Source organism: Perca fluviatilis, chromosome 14 (genome assembly GCF_010015445.1).
Source record: "Perca fluviatilis chromosome 14, GENO_Pfluv_1.0, whole genome shotgun sequence".
Lineage (NCBI taxonomy): Eukaryota > Metazoa > Chordata > Actinopteri > Perciformes > Percidae > Perca > Perca fluviatilis.
Window position 1 is genome coordinate 19,307,593 of NC_053125.1, and position 26,911 is coordinate 19,334,503.

A 26,911-nucleotide genomic window follows, 5' to 3' on the forward strand; every position below is an offset into this window, starting at 1 on the left:
TGCACTTGCCTGAATTGGGTTTGAGAGGCGGTGCTGTGAATAAAAGTTTCCGAATAATAAAAGGAGGAATATGCATGAGAGAATTCCAACCTTTATATTCTGTTAATATCAGGTTCAAAATGACTTTGTGAGGACACTTAGTGAAACAAAGTTAAACCGAGATTGGACTGAAGCAGAAGGCAGAGGCTGCATGTTTAAGGAAATGAGCCTGTGACCGGTAGTTTGTTGGGGTCGACAGCTCAGATCAGCTGGGACGTTTGTGTGGCTGAAGAGGACGAGACTCCGCTGACTCAACAACTCGCGGCTTGACCTCCGTCTGCTGCTGTGGAGGAGCTGAAAGTACACAAAGACGTACCGAGCAGTTGTAAAGAGGAGGCCTTTCCTCCATCTATCCTGCAACAATGTGCAAATTAACTGCTTTTTGGTTCCGTTTTACCAGGATTTACAGGAGCAGATAACTTACACCCATTTTCAAATGGATTTTTTGTCCCTATGAATACATACGGTCTCCTTGAATTAGTCCTCTTAAAACAAGAAGTCAAGTCTAGAGCTGAAAGTTAGTCGACTAATTGATTCATTAATCAACAGTGATAATCAAACAAACAATCTTTACGTTCCCTTGTTTCACCTTGTGAGTATTTGCCGCTTTTCTTTGGTTTATGTGATAGTGAACGGAATATTTATTGGTTTTAGACTGTCAGGAAAAAAAAGCAACATTAATCTATCACCTTAGGTTGTAGGAAATCGTGATGAGGAGTGAAAATAAATAAAATGAAGCCAACGTGGAAGTGCCAAAAACTGCAATTCAGTTTTGGTCTCTATTGCTAAGTATGTTGGGGATGGAGGTGGGTTTGGGCTTCATAAATAACTAAGGGCACGCTGCTTTGAGGCGACAGGTGGGTGCCGTCACAGGACACTGTAGGCTTCATTTGGCCCGCCTCAGCTCCATCCACGTGCCACCTCTTTGCCCATGTTTGGATTAGCCAGGAAGTCAGGCAGTAGGCTCGTTCGAGATGAACTGCGCCTCGCCTGTAAAGTAGACGAGAGCAGGCGGCAGCAGACTGGGGCGGGGACAAAAGTCCGCTCTCAAGTCGGACAGTTTTCCAGCTGACTCCAGCAGCCTTCAGGCTGAACAGGAAGTGACACAAACACTGTGGTCCGTTCTGGTCCGATTCCGGTTTAATAAAATGTTATCAGACCCATATATCAGCTCCTACACAGTCTCCAGTTGGTTTTATTATGACAGAGTAGCTGTCAAAATGCTCTACATGCAATCTGTTGCTGATTTTAATTAACAACAGACTGTAGGTGATCTGTAATCTGAACAGATTTAGTCTCTCTGACTTCTAAACATAACTATCAGCCTCACAACATGTGTTCTTTACAGAATAAGCTTTTAAATCAGACAAATAGCAGTTAAAATCCCTCCGATTCAAAATCAATAAAAAGTTTATATAAAACGTCATCATGTTGAGTCGATTCTGAACCAATCAGCTGTTCGATCAGCTGAGAGGCCGGCGTTTCCCAGCATGCCCTGGGTCCACCTGCGTCCGCCTGGCTCTTGCAGTCGGTGAAAAGCAACTGCGCTACCTGCGTCTCAGAACTACGGCCGCCTTGGTCTCGTGAGATTATCGTTGCCCACGTGTGCATGACGTCAGAGCAAGTCGGGATCAAGTCGGACACAAATCTAACCGGCATGCATTGGGCGGCGATCGCCGGTGATCGATTCTGCGCAGATCTGGCTCATCTCGAACGAGCCTACTGCCAAGATGGCGCTGCCTGGAGACACCAGGAGCCGCCCACTTTCAGCATAATTTTGTCTCTTCAGTAACCTATTGCTGGCGTCACAGAGACTACGTCCATATTGTATACAGGCTATGCTTTTAATACAACGGTGTCTTTTGTCTGATAGGAAAAACTAACTTGCTGTCAAAATGCTACTAATTCTTTCTTCTTTTTTTATGTGAGGATGTGGGATACTAAATAAAAAATAAATGAAAAAAGTACATGTAAACACATTACATCACTTCTGTAGGGCACTGAAGAGTGAGATGGATTTTCTTTTAAACCTCCATGTTGCGTTTCAGTGATACACAAGGGTTGAATCAAGTTGTGATACCTCGGCCATGTTGATGAGTCCCAGGGCCAGGGTCTTGTAGCCCAGGATGGTCCGGTTCTTGTATCGCTTCCGTCGCTGCAGCATGATCTGAAGCTTGTTGGCGTCCCTCTTTAGGAAGTGTGGGTACTGCAGGCACAAATACACATAAATACACACATAAGCAAACACAGGCACAGAACGGCTGATAGATGTGTGACTTGCTGGACGGGATCAGATGCAGACCGATAAAGCGATTGACATTTGTTTCCCAGGTCATGACAATTAGGCCGATTGTTGCGTAAGGCATTCACACCAGCTGACCTGTCTCCGCCGTCCTGAAGTGTGGAACCACTTAGTCACATCCTTACTATGACATAACCCATCATTAAGGATCTCACTGGCTGCACTATAAATGGAACAAAACAGACTCCTGTAACAATGTTTAAAGCCTCAAAATCTCTGTTGCTCAGTTTTAATAGGCTTCCTCTCCGCAGTGCTGCTGCTGTAGAAAGTTAAATGTATAATATATAATGTCTGGCTCACTGCACTTGCTGAGATCCAGAGAGAGAAACTCCCTGACCTTTTAGCAGCATTTAGAAACATGGAAATTGAAAAAGATGATTTAGAGCAGAAGAAATCCTGCTGGGAATTACATTAACCGTTCTCGGCCTGAATGCACAGGGGAAGTGAATGTAAAACGCTGTCTAAGTGTTGATGCATGCACGGTTCTGATGGTTAATACATGAAGCAACAAAGAAAACATGTTTCATGTTTTTGTATGCATAAGGCAATTAAGTGATTCCGATTTTGAATAAATACACTATTAGAGGGTTGAGACAAAAATCGACATTTTACAAAACTTCAACAATAAGCCTCAACTCTACTTTGTGTTTAGTGCTAATTAGCAAATGCTAACATGTTAAGAAGATGATGAACATTGCAAATATTATACCTGCTTAATATGTGCATGTTAGCATTTTCATTGTGAGCATGTTAGCATGCTAGAAACACAGTGGACAGGCGAAGGCATGACCCACCCTACTCTGCCTCTGATTGGCTAACCAATCGCTCAACTAATCACAGGCGGGTCATGCCTTCACCCATCCCTCCGGACCATCTATTCTAGCATCAACCTAAATACAGCCTCACAGAGCTGGTAGAAAGTTGAATGTAGCCTATATAAAAAGGGATGTCAACAAGTTCCAAAATCCAAATGGTTAGCTTTTATTAAGTAAATGGTAGGTTAAAGCACTACCTGAAAAGAGAGGAACTTCCGGAATGACAAGGAAGTTTGTTTGTGAAAAAACAAGGCTTGATTTTTACTTCACTTTTGCTCATTAAGTTGTTTATAAATGTAATATTCATTTGCAGAAAACAGTGGTGATTACATTTGCGTGTATTCCTTCAGTCGGACTATCTTTTTTTAATCACCCATTCTATTCACCGAGAATCATTGCACACCCAATATGATCCTCTTCAAAAAGGCAGGTAGTTTAGCTTGACATCAAAAGTTAAGCAATTTTCTTTGTCGATGTAGATTAAGCTATTCATAAGGAAGATATTAAAACATTTTTTTATTTTTTTGTTAATAAAAGATTACAAGAACAAAGTGTGTGTTTGCTTTTGATGGACAGGAACCTGCCCCCACTGAACCTTTGTTTTTACCTGCAGGGAAAAGGTGAGCTGCAGGTCGGTCTCTGTCAGTCCCGCTGAGGACAGCAGGATCTCGTTGGACCGCAGGATCCGCTTTGAACCCTGAGTAGGCAACAAAAGGAGGAGAGACAGAAAGACAAAGACAAAAGAGACAGTGTTATGAGAGCAGGGAAAGATGGAAAGATTACCGTTAGCAGAATGCCTGGTTAACTCCAGCAGAGTCAAAACAATGAATTATCATCACGCACATGCAGAGAAGAGAGGTGTGGGAGGAAAAGGAGGTCGACACAGAGGGAGGTAATGAAGAGGAAATTGACTGAAAGGAGGGAGCAGAGAGGGGAATATTGAGGAAGTGGCAGCAGCAGCATGGAAAAAAGAATTAAAAGGGGATTGTGTGCAAGAAACAGCAGAGAATTGAATGGTTTACTTAGAAAACAAGACGTAGATGGTGATGAGTGAAAACAAGCCAAGGAGCAGAAACTGGGAGTGGAGCCACAGCAATAAAGAGGGATTTAAACATCTTTAATTGTATTCTGTTTCACAAAATACAAGAAAATTGTTGTTATTCTTCCAATTATGGACAAGATGGAGATGACCTAGAGCACACAAAGTGCAACATTGCAGGAAAGGTGCAGAATTAAAGGAATACACTAAATATGGATGAAGTCAACACTGATAAACTCTTCAGTTCCCATCCTAATTGTATGTTGTGGAATGACAGCAGACCAAATCTGACAGTATACAATATATTCTTAAGGTATTCATGATATCCTTAACCAACTTAGCTGCATCTACTGTCATAAAGATGTCAAATGGTTAGAAATTGTACTGGACTTTTTATACCAAGAAGCTCCCCTCAAGCATAATAATTCACTAAGATTGCACAAATGTGGAGGAGTTGCAGATGTATTTTTGCTGTAAACAAAGGAGAGGAAGTGTGTCCAGATCCAAATAGCTGACTCGACAAAACAACAACTCCTACAGAAACATAAAACCAAAAAAAAAAACGCTTATTCTGTGGTTCATTTCAACAACATCTACTGGTCTGGATCACTTAAAGAACAGAAAATTATTTAAGTCCTAAAATACAATTTTGCTGATTAAAGCTAAAGAATTGCCAAATTGTAAGCGGAGCTTAAAAAACTGTTCAAGCAAACACACTAAGTCACCGATGGGGCTTTATTTATTTAGTTTAATCAGATGTTACAAACCTCAACATTGACTAAATAGTTTCATTCTTATTCTGCCATTTTTTTTTGGTTGACTTTAATTACATTTTAATATTTTAACATTGTTGCTGCAATGATGATATTTTACTTTTATTACCGTTTCTAGCTTCACTGGGATTTGGATGTGTAAATTGAATACAAGTGTTAAGCTACTTTAACCCACACATTATCTTTCTGTTTCAAGGCATCATTTCACATTATATTGGATTATATTTCCATATATATATATTATGGTTTTGTGAATGAAACCAAATCCAATGGAGCAGTTCCCCGCAATTTCCACCAACTGTGGAACGGCTGCGGATCGGCTCCGCTGCGTGTCGGCTCCGTGCTCCGCCGTCTTTGAATACCCACCAGGTCCGGGATTGTTGCGGAACGGCTTCGGCCATGACTGACAGCTGAAGTCATGAGGACCAACGAGATCTCGCGAATTCACGTATGATCGCGCGACATAACATTATGTAGTTTCTATAAACAGAACCACAAAACCAACAACAGTTTGACCTGTTGACTTCAGGCCTGTCTCCCGCCCATTATGACGTTTTCAAGGTATAGTGCAGGGAAATATGATCCGCCGTGAGCAAGGTGTATTTTATTTTGAAAATTATGAATGGAGATATCTCGTACCTGCAGTTTGACGGCGATGACCACGGAGGTGAGGTCTTTATCCAGCTCCTTTAGCATGATCAGCTTTTTCAGAGTCAGGTTGAACAGCCTGTAGACAAGAAAACAAGCAGACTTGGATTAGAAGACATAATGGGGCTTCACCCAATGTTCAAGCAACATCATCAACAAGTCATCAGTGGTCCATTCTTTTCCGACAAAGTTAAACTACCAGGTTTGACCAATAAGTGGATAGTTAACAAGCTGTTGGCCAAAACAAAGAGCTTAACTTCTTTCCAATCATTAGAAATCAACACCTGTTCAGATGTGTATTTCCCACCTGGCGCAGGTGTGTTGAGGGCGTGTTCGAATCCACTTTTGCTAGTTTAATGGCAGAAAAAAGATTCTGTGAGCCAGGCACATGGTTCAAAAGGCTTGTACTTAGTGTCTTCATTATTTCATGGGTGTGTTTTGGGCGTAACATGCAATAAACCAATCAGAGTGTCATCTCCCAGGCACGTTTGTACCTTGGTGCATTGCTATATGATGGCGGATTTGCACCGTAATATTTTTATTTTTAATCTTTTGCATGTTTGTGTGCTGCGCATGTCCCTGTGTGTGTAACAGGTATAGTGTGCGCGTGCTGTGCACAAGCCTAGTAGGGGTGGGAATCACCAGAGGCCTCACGATACGATATCATCACGATACGATATTATTGCGATTTTAAACATATTGCAATATTCTGCGATATACTGCAATGTATTACCTTTTTTCCAACTTCAAATTTTTCCCAATTTCAAATAATGTCCCCAAAGGAAAATTTTGTCAACATCTGTTTTCTCTAAAAAGATAAATTTCTCTGTCTGTTCATCTCACTTCAATTGTATTGCTGCAAAATGGGATTGTCAAGCAGACAGACTGACCAACACATATATCATAAAAGATCGATACTTGGCATCTGTGTATCGATACAGTATTGTCACAAAAAATATTGTGATACTATGCTGTATCGATTTTTTTCCCCCACCCCTAGAGCCTTGGCACATTTTTCTAATGCGCTGTTAAAAAGCAATGACATGCTGTGTTATTGACTTTAGACCAGGTTTTTGTTGGTCAATGGCGTGATCACTTTCCGCTGCCTCAAGATAGCAATACGCCAAGAATGCACCTGAACACACCTCCCTGTAAGACCAGCATGCCCATGGGCGCAAGGATGGGCGCAGGTGCATTTGCCATTTAAACAACCTGGGCGCTGGACTGGAAACTGACAACTGCGTCGGTCTTAAACTAGCAAAGACACTTGCGTCGGGCTTTGCGCTGCGCCGGGTGCAAGATAGGACCCGTGGTGTTTTGCTGTGAAGTTACAGTTACTGCATATTATTGCGAGAGGCCGATCAGTGAGGAGCTGTCAGTGGCGATTTAAGCAAAAACGTTTTAAGGGTTAAGACGACCTTAACTTTAACTGCCGCGCAACTGAGCTGTAGCTCCGCCGACCCTGTGTACTGCTTTCCCTCCGTCACGTTCCACTCAATCCAACTACCAGGAAGTGCTCTCCTTCCACTCTCACACACCGGGACAGAATATCTCATCAGTCTTGAAGGGGCGGTTCCACTGCACTAGAACAGCTGATGGAAACTGGTGATATCTTCCAAGTTGTCACAGTGCATGAACACAATGCAAATCATGAAAAAGTAAAGCAGCAGCATGTGTCATCCCCTTTCTGACTCTCCACTAGACCATCAAATAAAGCAAAGATAAAATGAAAAGTGACACTTGAAGAGGCCTTTAGCACATCTTTGTGTTTTTTTCTGATTAGAAGCCGTTAAAAAAAGATTCAACTATGCCCCAATGGGACTGGAAATGGTTTGCTATTTTTGTAAAGGTGTCCTTTTCCAATGCCAGCCCACACATACAAAAGGATGCTGGAGAGAGCTGTGTAAGTACAATTTTCCTAACGCTCAACACACACAAAATGCACACTAGGCAAACAAGGTACTGTTCAAAAAAATCACAGAGACACATACAAGACCAGAAGCACTTAAAGAACTGAAATGGAATCAGAGAAAAGAACCACACACCACACCCAAACAGCAGCTGTGCAGCCGGGGGTCAGTCTGTTGAATATTTCATCTCCAGGGCTTTAGACACTTAAAAACCACTTAAATAGACCTGCAGGGCCTGCCTGGGCAAGTTCAGAAAGACAGTAAGAAAACAAAGAAAAAATGCAGAGATACAGATGGAATATCATGTGAAAGAGTGACATGCAGGACAAGGGAAAAGACAGCAGAGATGGGAAGTAACGAAGTACAAATACTTCGTTACTGTACTTAAGTAGATTTTTCGGATATTTCTACTTTACTTTACTATTTTTTTTGTGGCGACTTTTTACTTTTACTCCTTACATTTTAACACGAATATCGGTAATTTCTACTCCTTACATTTTAAAAATTGGCTCGTTACTTTAGTTTTGTACAAGAGGTCGTAATGTCGGGAGAATAAGCGGACCGACGCCTGACACTGGCGGGAGCGGCTCGCCACACAGAAAAAAGTGGAAAGAAGAAAGAGACTGCTGTCCGAAGGATAATCAGTTGAGATGGTGTGTGTGCGTCCTTGAGAACTGTAAGTCGTATAACTTATGTTGTCAGTTCATTTAAGCCTGTTGTTGTATTGGTCTATAGTTCCTGCACAGTTAAAGTAGGTTAGCTAGTGATTTAGTTGTTTGTGTTCTTCACCTGTTAGCTAGGTTTCACGTTGCTTGTAAAGCATCAAAAGAGAGAAGTTGTCTCTGTCTGTGTTTTACAGACACACCTATGGGGCGCGAAGTTTGAAACCAGCATCAGCTTTAAATACGGTCCTAATCTAGTCCTCACTAGCAAGTTTCAAATAATTTCACTGGAGTTACCGTTATTATTTTTCACGTGATCAATACCGAATTCAATCTAATTGGATGGGAATATACTGGCGGTAACGTTAGCACATAGTAGTATGGACGGCGACATGATTGAAAATGAAGAAAACAGAGATCCCAGAGATTAGGCAGACAAGCAGCAAGACATTCCCAATCATCCCTGGCCTTATCTGAGAGAGATGTTTGAGATAGGCTAGGAGGCGTCAAGTATGACTCCTGGCCAATGTGCTGTGTAACTCTAAAAGTATGGGGAACTTCTTAATTAATCTATGTTTAGTAATTCATATTGTATCCTTTATTTTTCTTTCTATATTTGAGCACACACACATACATGTAGATTCCTTTAAATGTTAAGGGGACGATTAAAAAAGAGAAACTGGATCTGTGAATTCTCACAGAATCACAATTGAATTCATATCTTGCTACTCAGTCAGAATCTTATTAAGCTGGAGTCCCAGTCTCTGTCACAATAATCATATATGTGATGTTTGGCAGACATCCATTTAAAATGTAGACAATGGCATATAAAGAGCCTGTTTTTATGTCCACTGAAGTTTCTCATCTTGCACTCTAGTAACGTGTGTGGTCCAGGTAGCTTTGCATAAAAAGTGGTTGTCATTGCAAGGCTACTTTTACTTTTATACTTTAAGTACATTTCAAAGCCTGTACTTTGTTACTTTTACTTAAGTAAAGAAGTTAAATCAGTACTTCTACTTTTACCAGAGTATTTTTTAACACAAGTATCTGTACTTCTACTTAAGTACGGGAAGTGAGTACTTTTGCCATCTCTGAAAGACAGACAGGCTGACAAAGTACCAGACAGAGAAGAAAGAGACAGGAAGGGGAGGTAGAGGAAAATGACAACAGCAAAAAAGGAGATGTGGAGACAGTGATGAATACAGAGAGGAAGAAACAAGCAAGAAGTCAGACAATGAGGAGAGAAGGAGGGAGCAGGAGACATGGAAATTGAGGGACATATCAACAGAGAGAATAGAGATCTCAGGATGAAAGAGGCTGACACAATGTGTTGAACTGTCTAACAACGCAAATATTTAAAAAAATTAAAGTGTCTTTTTCTTTAGGACAGGACTATTTCATTCAAAGGAGGAGAAGAGAGGAAAAATGCATAAATGTATGATAACATACAATAAGACATTTAACTGTGGAGGCCCATGTAAGGAGTTGAAAGAAAACAGCAGCAGAAGAAATCTAATAACATATGCATCAGCAACAACAACAAACCCAGAAATGAGTACAATTCTAATAATAAAAAAAAATAGGGAGGGAAATGTTTTTTAAATAATAACCCCCAAAGAGATCCCGACTCCTATTCCCTGGTCCACATTCTATACAGTGCCTTGGGAACCATGATGCTGCCACCACCATGTTTGACAGTGGGGATAGTGTGTTCAGGGTGATGAGCTATGTTGCTTTTACGCCAAACATAACGTTTTGCATTGTTGCCAAAAAGTTCGATTTTGGTTTCATCTGACCACAGCACCTTCTTCCACATGTTTGGTGTGTCTCCCAGGTGGCTTTTGGCAAACTTTAAACGACACTTTTTATGGATATCTTTAAGAAATGGCTTTCTTCTTGCCACTCTTCCATAAAGGCCAGATTTGTGCAGTATACGACTGATTGTTGTAAATGTAATGGACTGTTCTTATATAGCGCTTTTCTAGTCTGAACGACTACTCAAAGCGCTTTTACATGGTACAGGAACCATTCACCATTCACACACATTCATACTCTGTGGCCGAGGCTGCCGTACAAGGTGCCACCTGCTCATCAGATAATCATTCACACACATTTACACTCCGATGCGCAGCATCGGGGGCAACTCGGGGTTCAGTGTCTTGCCCAGGGACACTTCGACATGGGACTGCAGGGCCAAGGATCGAACCACCAACCTTCCGATTGGCAGGCAACCGCTCTACCACTGAGCCACAGCCGCCCCTGTTGTCCTATGGACAGAGTCTCCCACCTCAGCTGTAGATCTCTGCAGTTCATCCAGAGTGATCATGGGCCTCTTGGCTGCATCTCTGATCAGTCTTCTCATTGTATGAGCTGAAAGTTTAGAGGGACGGCCGGGTCTTCGTAGATTTGTAGTGGTCTGATACTCCTTCCATTTCAATATTATCGCTTGCACAGTGCTCCTTGGGATGTTTAAAGCTTGGGAAATCTTTTTGTATCCAAATCCGGCTTTAAACTTCTCCACAACAGTATCTCGGACCTGCCTGGTGTGTTCCTTGTTCTTCATGATGCTCTCTGCGCTTTACACGGACCTCTGAGACTATCACAGAGCAGGTGCATTTATACGGAGACTTGATTACACACAGCTGGATTCTATTTATCATCATTAGTCATTTAGGTCAACATTGGATCATTCAGAGATCCTCACTGAACTTCTGGAGAGAGTTTGCTGCACTGAAAGTAAAGGGGCTGAATAATTTTGCACGCCTACTTTTTCAGTTTTTTATTTGTTAAAAAAGTTTGAAATAGCCAATGAATTTCGTTCCACTTCATAATTGGGACCCACTTGTTATTGATTCTTCACAAAAAATTACAGTTTTATATCTTTATGTTTGAGGCCTGAAATGTGGCAAAAGGTCGAAACGTTCAAGGGGGCCGAATACTTTCGCAAGGCACTGTACATATGTAGCGCTGTTGCCAAAAATTATGATAACCACCTAACTTATTTAAGAAAATTTATTAAATAAAAATGCCAACATTTGCTGGTTCCAACTTCTCAAATGAAGATTTGCTGATTTCCTGTTTTGTAGCATTTTAAATTTTTATATATTTAGGATTTGGGGTGAATAAAACAAGCAATATAAAAAGGCATCACCTTTTGCAATATGCCATGATTTAATAGACTTAAAAGCACTAGTTCATGAAGCAATGGCTATGAGCTGGTATGCTGCTATTCTATCCAATGCAACCTTTGCTAAGCAGTCGGTGCCCTGCTCACTCTTTTGCCACTATAATACATTTTATTTATATAGCGCTTTTCATGGTACTCAGACACTTTACAGTAAAACCAGCACATATAGCAAATTAAAAACAGATAAGCAATAAAACCAACATATAAAACAAGCATATTAAAAGCAATTAAAAACAATAAAACCAGGTGAGAAATGTAAGACTATTGTATGTGGAAAGCTAATCTGAAGAGGTGCGTTTTGATTAGTGTTTTGAATGTGTCCAGGACGCAACATGGCCACGCCAAGACCCGCCCTACAAAGCAGCTCGATTGGTTGGGGTTAGGCATTTGACCTCGAGTGGTTAAGGGTTAGGGTTAGGGGATTGGTCAGGGGATAGGACCTGTACATGTAAGCATGGATGCCTGGCCAATAGTAGTGTGTGAATGCTATTGAAGGGTCTTGGCGTGGCCATAGTGGGGAAAAAATATCACGTCCAGGTCAGTACAGTCACAGATGTGTATGGGTAGGGAGTTCCAGAGGGAGGGGGCTGCAATGGTGAAAGCTCTGTCACCCCAGGTACGGTGCTTGACTATCACTGTTGCTGCATCTGAAAGCTATCCTGCAACTACTGCTGCTGTTTATATAGCACCTTAAAAGCCCCACCTCCACCACAGCACCCACCAGTAAGTTCCGCAGGGGTAAGTTACAATCACCACCCAATCCCCGCTGTACTGGGTGTGGTGTGTAGAGGTCAACGCCTAGATAACGTTAGCCAACAACTCTATAGCCTGCATTCACATAATAATCCATTCCACGTGATTTGGGTGACTGAAAAGAATAAGAAAAAAAAAAAGCAAACATCATCAATAATGAAAACAATTGGCCAGGCTCTACATAGATCAATAGTCCAGGCAGGACAAGTGGGAACGAAGGAAGTGCTGATAGACAAACATAAACACACTCAAACTACTATTTCAACTATAAAGATGAAAGGCAGACAGAGTGGACAGAAAAATAGCACCTCTCCACCCTCAACTCCCTCTCATCTTACCTAGGCCTTCCTCCAAATTCACCCCACTTTACTGCCTTTCATCTTCTTTTTTTTAAGCGCTCAAAAATGGACTGCTGATGCAACCACTGTAACACTCAGCGACAAACACCGAGAGCCTTCCTCCTCGGTCCCAAGGCTTTCCGCACAAGATCAAAGTGGCCAGGAGAGGTTAAACCTACGAATAAATCCAAATCAATTTTTCCCTCTGATAGAAAAGGGGCAGCTAAGTGCAGCTTCTGATTACACCTGGTGGATCTGAGTGGAGTGAATCAAGGTGGAGAGGAGGCTGGGAGCCAGGGGTCGATTTGGGATAGGACTGAAGGACCTGACGCAAGCCATTAGGGAGGCAAGGGTAGAAAATGGACAAGGAAGAAGGGGTGAGACAGTCAGACTGGAAGACAGATTGTAGGGCTGGGCAGTATATCGATATTATATCGATATATGCGGCTAGATATCATCTTAAATTTTGGATGTCGTAATACAAGTGTTGTATTTCCTGGTTCTTAAAGGCTACATTACATGGGGGTCTGTACCTGCTCGGTAGCATTTCCCTCCCAGAGTGTGATCAATTAGCCTGGTTGACATCAGACCTTTCTCAGCTGTAACTGAGAGTGGGTCTGGGGAAGGTTAATTCACAGCTCATTTCCAAAGGGGCGTCACCAACGGACGGCGCTCAAATGCCTCTGGATAGTCCTTCAACCAATCAGACCAACGATCCGGGTGACGTAGCAGTGACAGCGGCATCAACGGGTTGCTGCGCTTCGGTGGCCGTAATGTTGAATGTAAACAAAAAGCTGCTTGCCGTCGCTGCGCTATCGCCATCGTGTAAAGCCCGCCTCAATGGTTGTGATTGGTGCCTCGATTTGGAAAAATTGGAAATGGGCTTGAATGGGCTCTTCGCCAGACCGACTTGCAGAGCAAATCTCAAATTTGCCGGAAGTCCGTCAGGGTTTTCCCAGGCTAGTGATCAATCACAGAGCTGATGAGACAGTAAATGTTTATGACACTGCTGGGGCCTTCATCGCCGGACATCATAGCTGCAGGTTATAGCTTCTGGAGAGTCCTAAAACTCCTCGAACCTCGACTATGATGAATCAAAACTAAAATAAGATCTCAGTCATATTGATGGTGCTCGCTGTTCAACGCCTCAAATCTACACAGAATCAGGATGAAGGTTAAAAATCTCAGCAGCAGAACTGTAGCACAAAACTCGGTTCTTAATCAACTGCTCACTGGATTACTTGCATGACACAACAAATTCAAAATTCTCCTCGAGATAAACTTACAGTAAATAGCCATGCTGAGGCTGTACTTAACTGTTGCTCAGTAAATGGATGCAAGTGCCAGTGGGACTTCTGCATCACCACCACTGTACTCGGCAGAAACACAAGCCTTCCATTAAAGCATTAGTAAAAATCAAATGGGATTAACAGACAATGGTCCTCAGCTGCTGTTTTTATTAATTTTCGGACATTTGTCTCTCACAGGAAAATGTAAACGGCACCCGGGCGATGACCCCTGCACTCTTAAAGGAACACGCCGACTTATTGGGAATTTAGCTTATTCACCGTAAACCCCAGAGTTAGACAAGTCGATACATACCCTTCTCATCTCCGTGCGTGCTGTAACGCTGTTCTACATGGTTACAGCACTTGTAGTCTCGCATTCTTCCTCCACAGCGCTGTGGAGTAGGGTCTGGCTAGTCCACACAGCATCCCAGGATGGGAGAAATACGTGCTCTGGTTTATTGGCATTTCATTAAACCAATCACAATCGTCAAGCAAAATACCCTCGGGAAGGAACTTGTTTGAGTGGAACGTGTGTACATTCAAAAGTAGTTTTAGTCGTGCAACAGAAAACTCAGATTGGACAGATTAGTCTAGCTAGCTGTCTGGATTTACCCTGCAGAGATCTGAGGAGCAGTTAACCACAGTCCTCATAAATCCACCGGAGTTTAGAATGCAAACACAAAAGGAAGCGGAAGGTAACGGACATCCGGCCGAAAAGAGTGTCATCAAGCGGAATTTCCGGCAGCGACGGAGCAATCCGGGATTGTGGAACGTGGTGGATATAGACTACAGCACTTGTAACCCCAGCTGACGATGGAAGTCACATTGTAAAGGTCAAAACAGTCTGCCTGCCACAACCGCTTCTTCTCCGGTCCAGTCACTACACCTCAACAGTCACTACACATTATTATCAATCTGAACAAAGGAACAGACCAGAGCGAAAGGAGGATTTTAAAGAAAAACACACCAGGGTACGATGGCAAGGAGCAGCACAGGAAACAATGCCTTTGATTGTACAGAAAGGATTGGAAAAATGGGAGCACAGCATCGTCTTCTTCTATTTTTTAGCTTGTTTTCATTTTCTACTCTCTTAAACAAATGTTTTGAATCTTATTTAATTGCACTTTATTATTTTTTATGGAAAGCACTTTGAATAGTGTTGAAATGTTGCTGAAATGTGCCATATAAATAAAACTTGTATTGCGCTTTGTTGCACAAATAATTACAAACCTGCTTCTACACCGCAACAGCTGGGATATGATTATAGGCGGTCATGCATAATGGAAAAAACAAACAACTCAATGTGTCTTTTAGGGAGTCTAGCTAAACCAGGATTTGGATTAATTCCCAATAGGATCTAAATCTCTTGAGGGCCGATTCTGGTTTTTATACTGGTACTTGAGAAAGATTTTATGTTTGCACATCCACTGAATGTCAAAAAGCCTGACGTCTTTATTAAACAAACTGTAAAAAAAGTATTAGCAAATGCTCTTTGAGCGAGGTCTGCTCCTTCCCACACGTGAAAGCCGATGCCCTGTGTGTCCTTGTCGGCTAATGTGCTTCTGCAACTGTTTTGTAAAACACGTCGCCTGGAGAATGGGAGATCTGAGGAGCAGCTTTCTAGTTACAGTGCGCCTGACATGATAATGATGATCAATACAGCACAGAGACGCACGCAGATTTCCCCTCCCGGTTTTAACTGTGCTATCGATAATGTCTGGACGAAGCCGCAGCCACCACAAGTGAACGTTTTAAAGGCGTTATGTGGAAGTGCCTCAGGTTGCAGTTCCTCTAATGGCTGCTGGCTCCAAAATGCTAAATAAACCCTCCTACTAGGAAAACACACTACTTCTCTTGAAAAACACGGAAACACATTTTTCCATGCAACACGCTAGTTTCACTTCTTCTTGTTTTACCAACTCTAGTTCCAGTGAAGAGGAGTTTAAGAGTGTACTGTACTTGGTTGGAGGCGTTTGCTTTATCGACAGGTCTCAGCCAAACCCCTTGGCTAGATGGGAATGTTCTTGTTTTTGTGCTTCAAACTGCTGTCAACATGTATGTTTGTGAAGGGAGTTTTTAAAGCCTGGTTTCCCTTGTCATCGTCCCATCTGTTTGAAGCCCAAAAATTCAGCATTCATGTTTTTCGAGTACATGATGAGGATGTGATGTAAATATATTTCTACAATAAATCTGTCTGTCCTATTTCTACTCAGCATCTTTTCGCTTTCGTCGATACGTTGATTGGGAGACTAAATAAGCTACAACGATTATGATAGTGAAGAGTCATTTATATATTAAAGACATTTAATATTAAAGACATCGAGCAAGTAAAGATTGCAAATAGTTGATGTTTAAAGGTGAATCTGGGCTCTGGGAAGGTTATATTTTAGAGATATCCTTTTTTTTTTAAATCAATGCAACAAACAATATTTTCTTGACAGCACACTCTAATTAAGCTCTACTTTTGTATATTCTAATCATTAAAAAGCCTTAATCGGACGGGACAAATATTACCAGGGGACCTCTTACAATTTAAAAAATTACCCCCCCCCCCCACGTCTCTGTTTCGTGTGGTGTGCCTATCTTTTATATAATTTAATTTCCTATATTTTGGGGTTTTTGGTTCGACCAAAACAAGTCAAAGAAGTCACGTAGAGCTCAAAGGACATTTAGGGGCATTTTTCACATTTTATAAATTTCCTGATTAATCAATCTAATGCATCCTTGGTTGTCAAGTCCACATGCGTGTCCTTTATTTATGCCCCTGTCCTGTGTTATTGCATAATAAAAGACCGGAAAGACCTCCATCTGCGGGGTGTGTGTGTGTATGTGTGTGGGAGAGGAACAGTGTGTTTGTGTGTGTCCTCAGTGAGTTACTGAGTACATCAAATTGTCATAAAGTCTTCATGCTTCTACAGGACAAACTGGAGAAGACCTTGCTGTCTGACTCACCACCACTAAATAAATCTTGAATGCCCCTCTGGATGATTTTCCCAGCAGTCGCTGCTATTTGCTTATGTATTAGTTGAAGAGAAGAAGACATGGGTGGATGAAAGGAGTGGGGCAGACGGAGGTAGAGAGAACGGTTCAATGATATCTGTGGGTAGATTGACCTCTGACATTCTGGAAAGGCCAGTCTCTGAAGAAATACAGCGCATCTGTCAAATACAACAAATGGAGTCGTGCACACACACAAACTACCAGAAGGTAAAGCAAGTTGAAGCAAGATGCAAAAAATAGCCTTGACTTATTTAGGGCTCATTTAACTGATTTATCTGTCAATTATGGGATTTTTTTTGTTCAATTTACTGAATGTTCTTTGGTCCATAAAATGTCTAAAATAGTGGAAATTGCTGCTCACAATTTCCCAGAGCCCAAGGTGACTCTTTAAATTGCATTTTTTTTGTCCGAGAAAAGATTCAATTTACAATGACAAGCAATGTGGAAAGGTTTGCATTCTTGAATTCAGACGTGTCAAGAAGTAGTATTAGTGTGATAATGGCTGCACACTAACAAACTTGAATCATCTCTTTAGATGTAAAAAAAAAAGTGTGAAAACTGTGACAGAAAACATTTTAGAAGACCGAAGCATTTAGGGATTTATGCTTGATGAATGACTTGACTGATTAAGAGATTATCAAAATGTCAAATAATTTCCTGCAAAGCAACTAATCCATGAATTGACTAATCATTTCAGCACCAGAGTAATTTAAACCACAGCAGGAGTGTAAAACGACGAGTGGCTCGCCAACAATACAAAGACGGCCATGCTTTCCTATTAATGGAAATAAATATGGATGACAAATGTTAAAGCTAGGGTGCGTAGTTTCTGTCTCCCCATTAGGAATTCCAAGTAATGACAACGCTGTCGGTGCGTCCACATGACGCAGGCCTTTTGGTAATCGCTCATCCCCCCTCCACGCAGTCGCTAGTAGCGTTTAAAAACATGATGGACTCTTCAGAAGAGGTAATCATCTTGTAATTTCTATGTCCTCTTCGTCTCTAAAGCTGAATTTCGCTGTTGTCTCAGCGGTGACTTAAAACGCACCACTCGAGCTGCCTCGCGCGAATGTCGCCGGACGACACCATTTTGTAAACACTGAGAAATCCAGAGAGAGTTGTGTGGAGCTGATAGGCCTAATTAGCTTTGTAGCAACTCATTTGGTAATGGTTTGAATGTAACGGACGTTCATTAATAGAGACGCGAGTGTGAGAAGCGAGGGTATTGAAAAGCACCACTGAAAATGTGTGAGCGTGATGGGGGGTGTGAATGCCTGTGGCTTTAAGGAGGAAGGTGCCTATGGTTCCCTTGACAACAGTCCGGTCAGGTGTGACCTTGCCGTGTCACACAAGCATAACAACATGCTAAGTGTACGGCACAGAGGGGAAACACCCCCTCCCACTGACAGTCACACCGTGCCTTATCATTTATTTTCTTGCCTCAGCTATTCAACCTCAATAATCTTCACTTTCCTCTTGTCCTCACTCCCTCTCACCTGACCCAACACTATCGTCCTTCCTGTTATCCCACATCACCGGTCTTCCTCTCCTCCTACTCGGCTCTGGTCTTATTTCCCTTTCTCCTCTTGTCATGCGTGTTACTTAAGGCCCACTCCTGCCGTCGTCGCTTTCTAGCGTTAACGGTAACTCAACTCGTCTCACCACCTGCTCTCTTCTCTGAAATAACCTGGCGTCCGCTCCTCCCCTCAGTAATTGTGATCAATGGCAGCGCCGCCACAAAGAGTAAGAGCCTTGCTCTCCTTCTTTATTAGCTTCCCCTGCTCCTCTCCTCCGAATTATCATTCCATTACATGGATTAGTCTGTTCCCGGGACACAGCTGGGCCAAACTTATTTTGAAAAGAAATTGAAAATGGAAAACTTGAATTTTAAAACGATAAAATGATAACCCAATGTGATCATATCATCATGAAAAGATTCCATCTAAAGATATAATCATGCCATGCAGCCCTGGCAGCTGAACAAATGTTATTGTTATTGTTGGGGTTTCAAAAATCTCAAACAATACAGTGAAAGATTGTGCAATAATACCCGTGCATCAATTGTGCCAATGCTACAAAGGCCACATTTACTGCTGTACCAACCTGAATTACAAGCATGCCAGAGTCCACTTTTCCTACACTTCCCACAAGTACCTAAATGCACCTTCAAGGAGGACTTTCCAAAGAAGTGCCCGTTTAACTGCAACACCACGAAACAATTCAAAACAAATAAGGACATGCTGCGTAACGTACGATGGATTACCTGAAGTACATCGAGACGAGTCCGTGTGAAACTTTGTAGACTAAAGCTAGAAAAACAATGGCTCAGTCGGCGAACAGCAGAGCTACCACTCATGCTGTGTTGACAGTCTAAACCTTCATGTGTTGTTCTGAGGACAATGATGCAGAAGCATATTTGACAGTTAAACTGAAGGACTGACAATGTGACTGACAGCTCTCTGACAGGTGATTTGAAAGCATTCAATGTAAGTTTTTATTCACAGTAAAGGCAGAAAATATGGGAAATGAGAAGAGGGACGACGTGCATCAAGGGACCCTGCCAGAATCCAACTGGAGACATTAAATGCCATGTGTCTTAACCAATCAGCTGCCAGTAAACTCTGGTGATAGATTGGATATTTCAGCCTACATGTTTCAAATGTATTTCATATCTTGTATGTAAGGTACTACACAAGAAGGTTAGTCTTGGGACAACCTTCACCCACCGGAATAGATTGGAATGTGGGAATATATTAGGAGCATCTGCCATAAAAGGTACAGGTTAAGAGTAAACTGTTCCACTGAAATAGATACCTATATGTGTGAGCACAAAAAAATAAATAAAAAAAGAGTTTAAAAGGGATCCATTTTGAAGTATAGGTTGGTCACCCTTGGGCAGACACTTCTGTATGCTCACGGTTGTCTCGTTGTCATGAGAGTTTGTTCACTGTTTGAATAAAGCTGCATTTGATTTGAATTCATCTGACTGTTCGTCATCTTTGAAGTCTCCCAACATCATTTCTGAGTCATCACCCGATAACATCTGGTATTTGCCAAAATTGCTTTGATGGAAACCTTAAGGTAATGCACACACAGGCAAATGTACACAAACAGGAAACACTCACTCATCAGTTAATAACACATGCTATAGGTGTAGCTACCAGTTAATCACACACACACAAACATGGGGATAACACAAACAGCAGAATGTGATCAGTGTGTGTTTTAGCACTTGAAGTAAACTCAAACCCTTCATCATCATCTTATTTGCCACCTTTCCAGAGTCACTTTGATCCTGGTAGATTTATGGGCAAGCGTTAGTGGCACGCCACACACACACACACACACACACACACACACACACACACACACACACACACATTATCCAATACTGGTGAGGTGACACACAAACGTTAGACTTTGATCTTTGTGTGTGTGCGCTTTTTTTCTTTTTTCAAGTGAAGAGGTGTGAACTGGTGGGAGGCTTAAAACCTCATATGGGTTTTTTTTATCCCAAGGTCCTCAATAAGCTTAACTGCAGAGACTAACCTCTGACACACTAATGTACATATGCACAAAACACACACACACACACACACACACACACACACACACACACACACACACACACACACACACACACACACACACACACACACACACACACACACACACACACACACACACACACACAAATATGCTCGTACAAATGTACTTGTGCATGAAATCCAGAGCACGCAGAAGCAGGGAAACACTGTGTAAAGACAGAACGAGACAGAGAATGAATAAAAGAAAGGGAGAGAGAGAGAGTCAACAATGTTTCGCAGTGTGGACCCTCACAGGCAGCAAAAGTAACAAGCATTTGGCTCCGCACTAACAACAGTCTTAAAATAGCTCTCGGCTGAGTGGAGACAGCCTGTAAAAATATCAACAGTTTGGCAGAGCAGCGCTGAATCATTTTTTTTTTTTCTCCTCTTGCTTTTATATTAAGATGCAAATAGAATAATTCATCTGAAAACAGATCTCAAAGCTCTCAATGTGCATTACTACAAGATCGTGTGAGTGACAGCGCAGCTTGAGCACAAAAATTGGTGAAGTGTACAGTGCCACAAACAATGTGACTTGGAGAAACCACGGAGTATGTGGTTGATATACTAATATATTTGCAATTTGTTGACCATGTAGAAAACATTTAGCTTTAAATTGTTCTGCTAGGCAACATATGAGAAAATGTCGAGTAACTGTGGGTCCACAACTACATGAAATATGAGCCAAATCTATGTCATAAAGGAAGAAGCTGTTTTATATTAATCTAAAATGGATGATATCATTTTACTTTTTATTCATTAAACGCCTCAGACGTACTAAAGTCTGCCGACATTAAAGGCTACAGCCGGGGTTTGGAGGAGCAGAATTAAGGATTCAGTAATGTTCTGCTGTGGTCAATCAGACTCACTGTCAGCACTGATTTTACTCAAGTGTTGACTGAAGCAAAAGATGCGGGAAACAAAAATGCTCGGTAAAAAAAAAAAAGAGAAAAGGGCTGCAGCGAATGATTATTTATTTTTGGTCAATCTTCTAATTATCTCATAGATTCATCAATAATTTTGTATGTCCATTAAACATCATTAAATAGTGAAAAATGAAGCAGAACAATTTCCCAGAGCCCAAAGTGGCCTCTTCAAATTGGTTCTTTTGTTTCATCAACAGTCAAAGATATTCGTTTACAATAAAAAGCAGCAAATGAATGGCAACTGTTTTGGCATTTTTGCTTGATGACATAACTCGAAACAATTAATGGGTCAACATGAAACAATAAAGCCTTAGCATTGTACTGCAGAGGCTGGGAAGATACTTATACATGTTGAAACCATCATGGAGGCTCTTTGTGTAATTCATTAGCTGAACAGCATTTTCAAGGTCCCATTATCTCAATTTTTCCCACTAAACGACGAGACGGGGATAAGGCTACGCGGGATCACCAAAGAGCTCAACCCCTCTACAGGAGCACAACCTGCCTGCAGAGCAGAATGAGTCATAAAGCTCTGCAGTCTGCTCTGCTTCTCATCCATGACCATCTGACAGCTCTGTGGCAGCCAATAAGCTGCTGGACAGGGCGGGGCTTACCGAGTGGAGAGGGGAGGGATGAGGCATGGCGTCGGGTGGCCAAGTCATCAATCATTGAGAAGAGAAATTTTGTTAAATCTGGAGATAGGGTTGGAGCAAAATTGAGAGCAAGAACAGTGTGTATGTGTACTGTAGGTGCGTGTGTGTGTGTGTGTGTGTGTGTGTGTGTGTGTGTGTGTGTGTGTGTGTGTGTGTGTGTGTGTGTGTGTGTGTGTGTGTGTGTGTGTGTGTGTGTGTGTGTGTGTAGGCTATACCACCCCCGAAGCTGGTCTTATACATGATTAGCATGCTGGTCACATCAGCAGTCAGACTCCAGTGAGGCTGAAGCTTCCTTGCTCGCAGTGGTGCAGCAGACTAATGCTTCAGTAACATGAGAATGAATAGGCAATATAGCAGAACAGTCTGGCAAACACTATTTGAAAAAACAAGACACACTGTGGTTCTGCATGAAGAAGTGTGTGTGTGTGTGTGTGTGGTTGAGAGAGAGCATTTTATATCTACAGGATGCCCACATGTCTTCACAAAAAACAGAAAGGTAAGCAGCATTTATGTTTCTTTTAAAGGGAAAGTCCACCGATGTTATACATCAAAGTATGGCTACAGGTCTTGTAAAGTACTACTGCATTTGCGAAAAATATTTGTATTAAAGCCTTTTGTGGCTCCAGAGGGAGCTGCGCTGATAAATGTCCTCAAGTGAGGTCAGTGACAGTTGGGGCTAAAGACTAAGAGTGACTAAGAGCCTAAAAATGAAAGAAATCTGGAGGTGGGGCGTTAGAAAGAAGTGAGCATACCAGACCTCTGTAGCCTGCTCCTCATCCTTGCTTGAGGCTAAGCAGCTTGAAGCTACATTCGCTGCTACTGGCCTAACACACCCAAACCTCTGACCTTGCTGTCGGCAGTCGAGTTGCATTTTGGTAACGTAGGTGACGGTGTCAAGGTTAAAAAAGGAGTTAGAATGCAATGGAATAAAAAAAAAAAAAAAGACGATATCTCTGCTTTTGCTGCATTGATTATTTTTCTTTCTTTTTTTAACTGTCCTTCATGAGTTCACTGTTAAGATTAAGCCATGTGTTAGGCCTACAGAGGTTGAGTGCTTCATTCTCAAAAGATTTTTTATGGTATGTCTTTTAAAAAGGACTAAAATTGAAAAAGTTACATCCACAGAAGAAACTATCTGCAGCGAATGGGAGGAATCACATTACTAATCGTCTGACTCATGGAGCAGGAGATGCGGTGGTTTCATTTGATGAATCATTTGGTTGCCAAAAGAGCCACAGCTGCACCTGTGCTTCAGTACTTTGGATTTTTATTTATCTATATAAGAGATATATCAACCAAAATCTGCAGCTTGAGAATCAAACACTCTAAAATAAATTGTCTGCCTTACAGCACACCAAAGCTCCTAAATTTAACCCTAACCCCCCCTCTTTTTTTTTTTAACAGTTTTTGCTGACTAGGCAAGTTTTTGTAAGAGGATTTAAAATGTTGTAAGGTCTGTATTTTATTCTAGGTCAGAGATACAAAGCTTTTCTGGCTATGGTTTTAGTCCAATCAAATGAAAATCATCTCACCACATCAACCCTAGCAAGGTATTAACTTACAGAAATGTTAATGTATATTGTTGTAAATTAAATTATGTCTAGGGTATTATTACATTATAAAAGTTTGTAAAGTCTTTCAAATTTGAGTGTGCACCAATCTAGTGCCCGGCCGATTGCTTGGCCTCCAGTATTTTTTATTTATCTTACAAATCGCTTGTCCAAACAACTTCCCAATCGACACCGAGCTTCCTTGGGTCCTGAGCAATACACCTGCCATGACATAGTTGCGTCCCCATAGCAATGCTAGAGTATACACGTCATTTGATAAAAGACAGCTTTTTGGGACTAGGCTATTATATAGAATCTGAAAGTTGCATGATGGCATTGCTGATGCCTAAAATGTTTGACTTTGCTACAATGCAACATCTCCGGTCAGTCTTTTCATCATGTTCTAGAAATGTACTGTAGCGAGGAACGGTGAGCGAGCTGTACCCAGCATGCCGTTTGGCAGTGTAACAGTTAATAGGGGTCCCCTCTCAAATTCAATGCAGTACACAGTGTGTACATAACGCACTACTAATACAATGTCCCGTAGATCTCAAGAGCTTGCACTCGACACTGCACTATCTTGGGTCCTCAGCAATACACCCACCAAGCGTGAAGTCAATCGGACGGTTGTTGGGACAATCGCAGGGCAGACAGACAGAGACTCCTTCTATTTTAGTCTGATGATTGTGCAGCTTCTGAACATACTGAAACCCCACTGTGGTGTAATCAATCAATCAATCAATCACATTTGTCACATGAAAGTACGAGGTACAATTCCAGCGAAATGTTATCTCATCAGCTCCATAAACTTCATGATTAATCATGAAGCAGAATGCAGCCGGATCAGCATACAGAAAAAGAGTCACCCAGTTGAATGGCACTGGCACTCCAGGATCAAGCCAGGGGATCTCACACACACACACACACACACACACACACACACACACACACACACACACACACACACACACACACACACACACACACACACACACACCACACACACACACACACACACACACACACACACACACACACACACACACACACACACTCTCAATGTTTGTCTGAACAGAGCACAGCATATCCAACCCTGCTGACACACATTAGAAAACTGATAGCACCGTCTGCTCATGCCGTAATACTGGAGGGGAAGCAAACAAACGTGTACACAGAGGAAGCTAATCATGGTTTGGCTAATCAATAGGCATGCATGCTTTTCTATTAGCTCCAAACAGAGAGATAGAGGGAGGTAGAGAAACAGAGGGAGAGGGATAAGAGAAAGGAGGAAGGGCAGCACTACTAATCCAGTAGCTTTTAATATAGTGCGTATTGATCCATGCTGCATCCCTGCAGACAGTTTAGGGAGCCATAATCTGCCTGCCTGTTCGGCTCATGTTGATATTGCAGATGCATCATATTTAAATGTATACCAATATTCCATAACTTATCTTCACAGTCATTTTGGTTAATATTGATACATATATAATACATACAATGCAACAACACACTATGTGTCTAGGTTGCAACCGTAGTGTTGATGTGCTATTCTGAAATAAGTTGGTACTGATAAACATTTATCAGTATGTCACTCCAGCTGTCCTTTAAACTCTTCTCTTTAACTGGAATACAATTACTTCATACATTCTGTTTAGCATCTACCAAGTCTCTGAATTTTAAAAATCTTTAATCTAAACTGTTGGTTCCTAGGAATAACTTATTTTACAATTATGGCTTCTTTCTGAAGTATGAAAATTAAAAGTATTTATTTCATATGCATTTACTTTTACTTCCACACAGTAAGTAACAACCAGGCAAAGTATTTGTACATAACTAAGCCCAATTTACAAAATCCTTACATTTTAAACAGCATATTTACTCAGCTGTCACTGCAGGTGAATCCGCAAGTCCTCATTGCAATGTAGCTAAAAGAATGCAGTGCTCAGGTGTTCATATTTTCATATCCCAGCTTTCATATCTTGGTGTTAAATGGGGTTAACTGGGATTTATTGGGGTTAATTGTTCATTTACAAGCATTAATGTAGCCTAGACTTTCCCTTACTACTTCTAAATGGGTCCACTGGTGCATCCTGCCTCGAAGAGCCTCATTAGTTTGGGTCCTTTAAAATTATATTTTTTTGCTGAAATGATGATGCAAAATGCTGTCTCATGATGCCTGCAAGAATTATTTTCCGCAGCTTAAATATAGAAACATCGTGGCTGGGTTGGATCAGTGGGTAGAGCAGGCGCACATATACTTGGAGTTTTATGCCTCGACGCAGAGGTCCAGGGTTCGAATCCGCCCTGTGAGAATTTCCTGCATGCCTTCCCCCTCTCTCTCCCCCCTTTCTCACCTAGCTGTCCTTTCAAAATAAAGGCGGAAAAGCCCCCAAATTCTTCTTTTAAAATCTTAATAATCTAAATTTTTAAATTATTACTTAGTATATATATATATAGCCAGTATATAAAATCTTGAATTCCTGTAGATGCACTGTGAACTCATCATTACCGTTAACTGCTAAAAAGCCTCTTTTTTTTTTTTTTTTTTTGGGGGGGGGGGGGGGGGGAAAACTCAGAAGCAGTAGAATTCAGAGAAATAATCATCTCCTGCTTAAAATACTTTGCTTTTCTAAACATGTGCTTTTGGCTTCCTGTTCCTCTGATCTCCTGTCCAATCAGATCTGCACAACAAGGCATGAGATCTAAAACTACAGATCCAAAACTCACCTTGACATAGAAGGTGAGTTTCAATAAAGAATGACAGCAAAGAATGACATTAAAACTAGTTTTCATCAGCTAATGGCTTTGCGAGATGCTGTTCTCCCGTTTTCCTAATCTTTTAGTCCATGTCTGCTTGTTGTTTTTGTTTTGGTACTGGGAAGCTTGTATGGCATTCCAGGAGAATTGCTTTGTAAGTTTGGGGCTAAAATTAAATGAACTGAGTGTTGTGTGGCCTCTGAGGCTGAGTGAAAAAGAGGGTTGGTTTTCACCAGAATATTGAATATATTATATTAAATATAATACTGTTCAGGAAGATTAGCCATTAGTTCTCTGTTCCTCCTCTGTGACATTTTCCATTTTTTATTGTGTGTGTGTGTGTGTGTGTGTGTGTGTGTGTGTGTGTGTGTGTGTGTGTGTGTGTGTGTGTGTGTGTGTGTGTGTGTGTGTGTGTGTGTGTGTGTGTGGCATTTGCAAACTGAATCTATTAATAATGATGTTGGCCTGAGCCTGACATTGTGTGTGCAAGTGTGTTTCGCCTAAATAGATCTAATATCAATTTTGAAGGCATGTAACCTGCATCAGAGGATGGCAGGCTCTTACAACAGGGTCACAGTCACACTGACACAATGCATTCAGACTAAATGTGTGTGTGTGTATGTGTGTGTGTATGTGCTGCAGGCTCTTTATTTCCCCACCATTTCTTATCTCTCCCAGTAACA

At 41.6% G+C, this 26,911-nt stretch overlaps 1 protein-coding gene across 2 annotated transcripts in view; it reads right to left on the reverse strand.

Annotated features, from left to right (window-relative positions):
- The window catches only part of LOC120572670 (phosphofurin acidic cluster sorting protein 1), a 70,374-nt gene that overhangs the window by 24,660 nt on the left and 18,803 nt on the right, over nucleotides 1-26,911 (reverse strand). For both annotated transcript variants that reach the window (XM_039822008.1, XM_039822006.1), the window contains exons 2-4: nucleotides 5,608-5,695; nucleotides 3,764-3,853; nucleotides 2,120-2,245 (exon numbers count right to left, since the gene is read on the reverse strand). In XM_039822008.1, coding sequence (XP_039677942.1) covers nucleotides 2,120-2,245; nucleotides 3,764-3,853; nucleotides 5,608-5,695 — 304 coding nt within the window. The remainder of the gene's footprint in view (nucleotides 1-2,119; nucleotides 2,246-3,763; nucleotides 3,854-5,607; nucleotides 5,696-26,911) is intronic.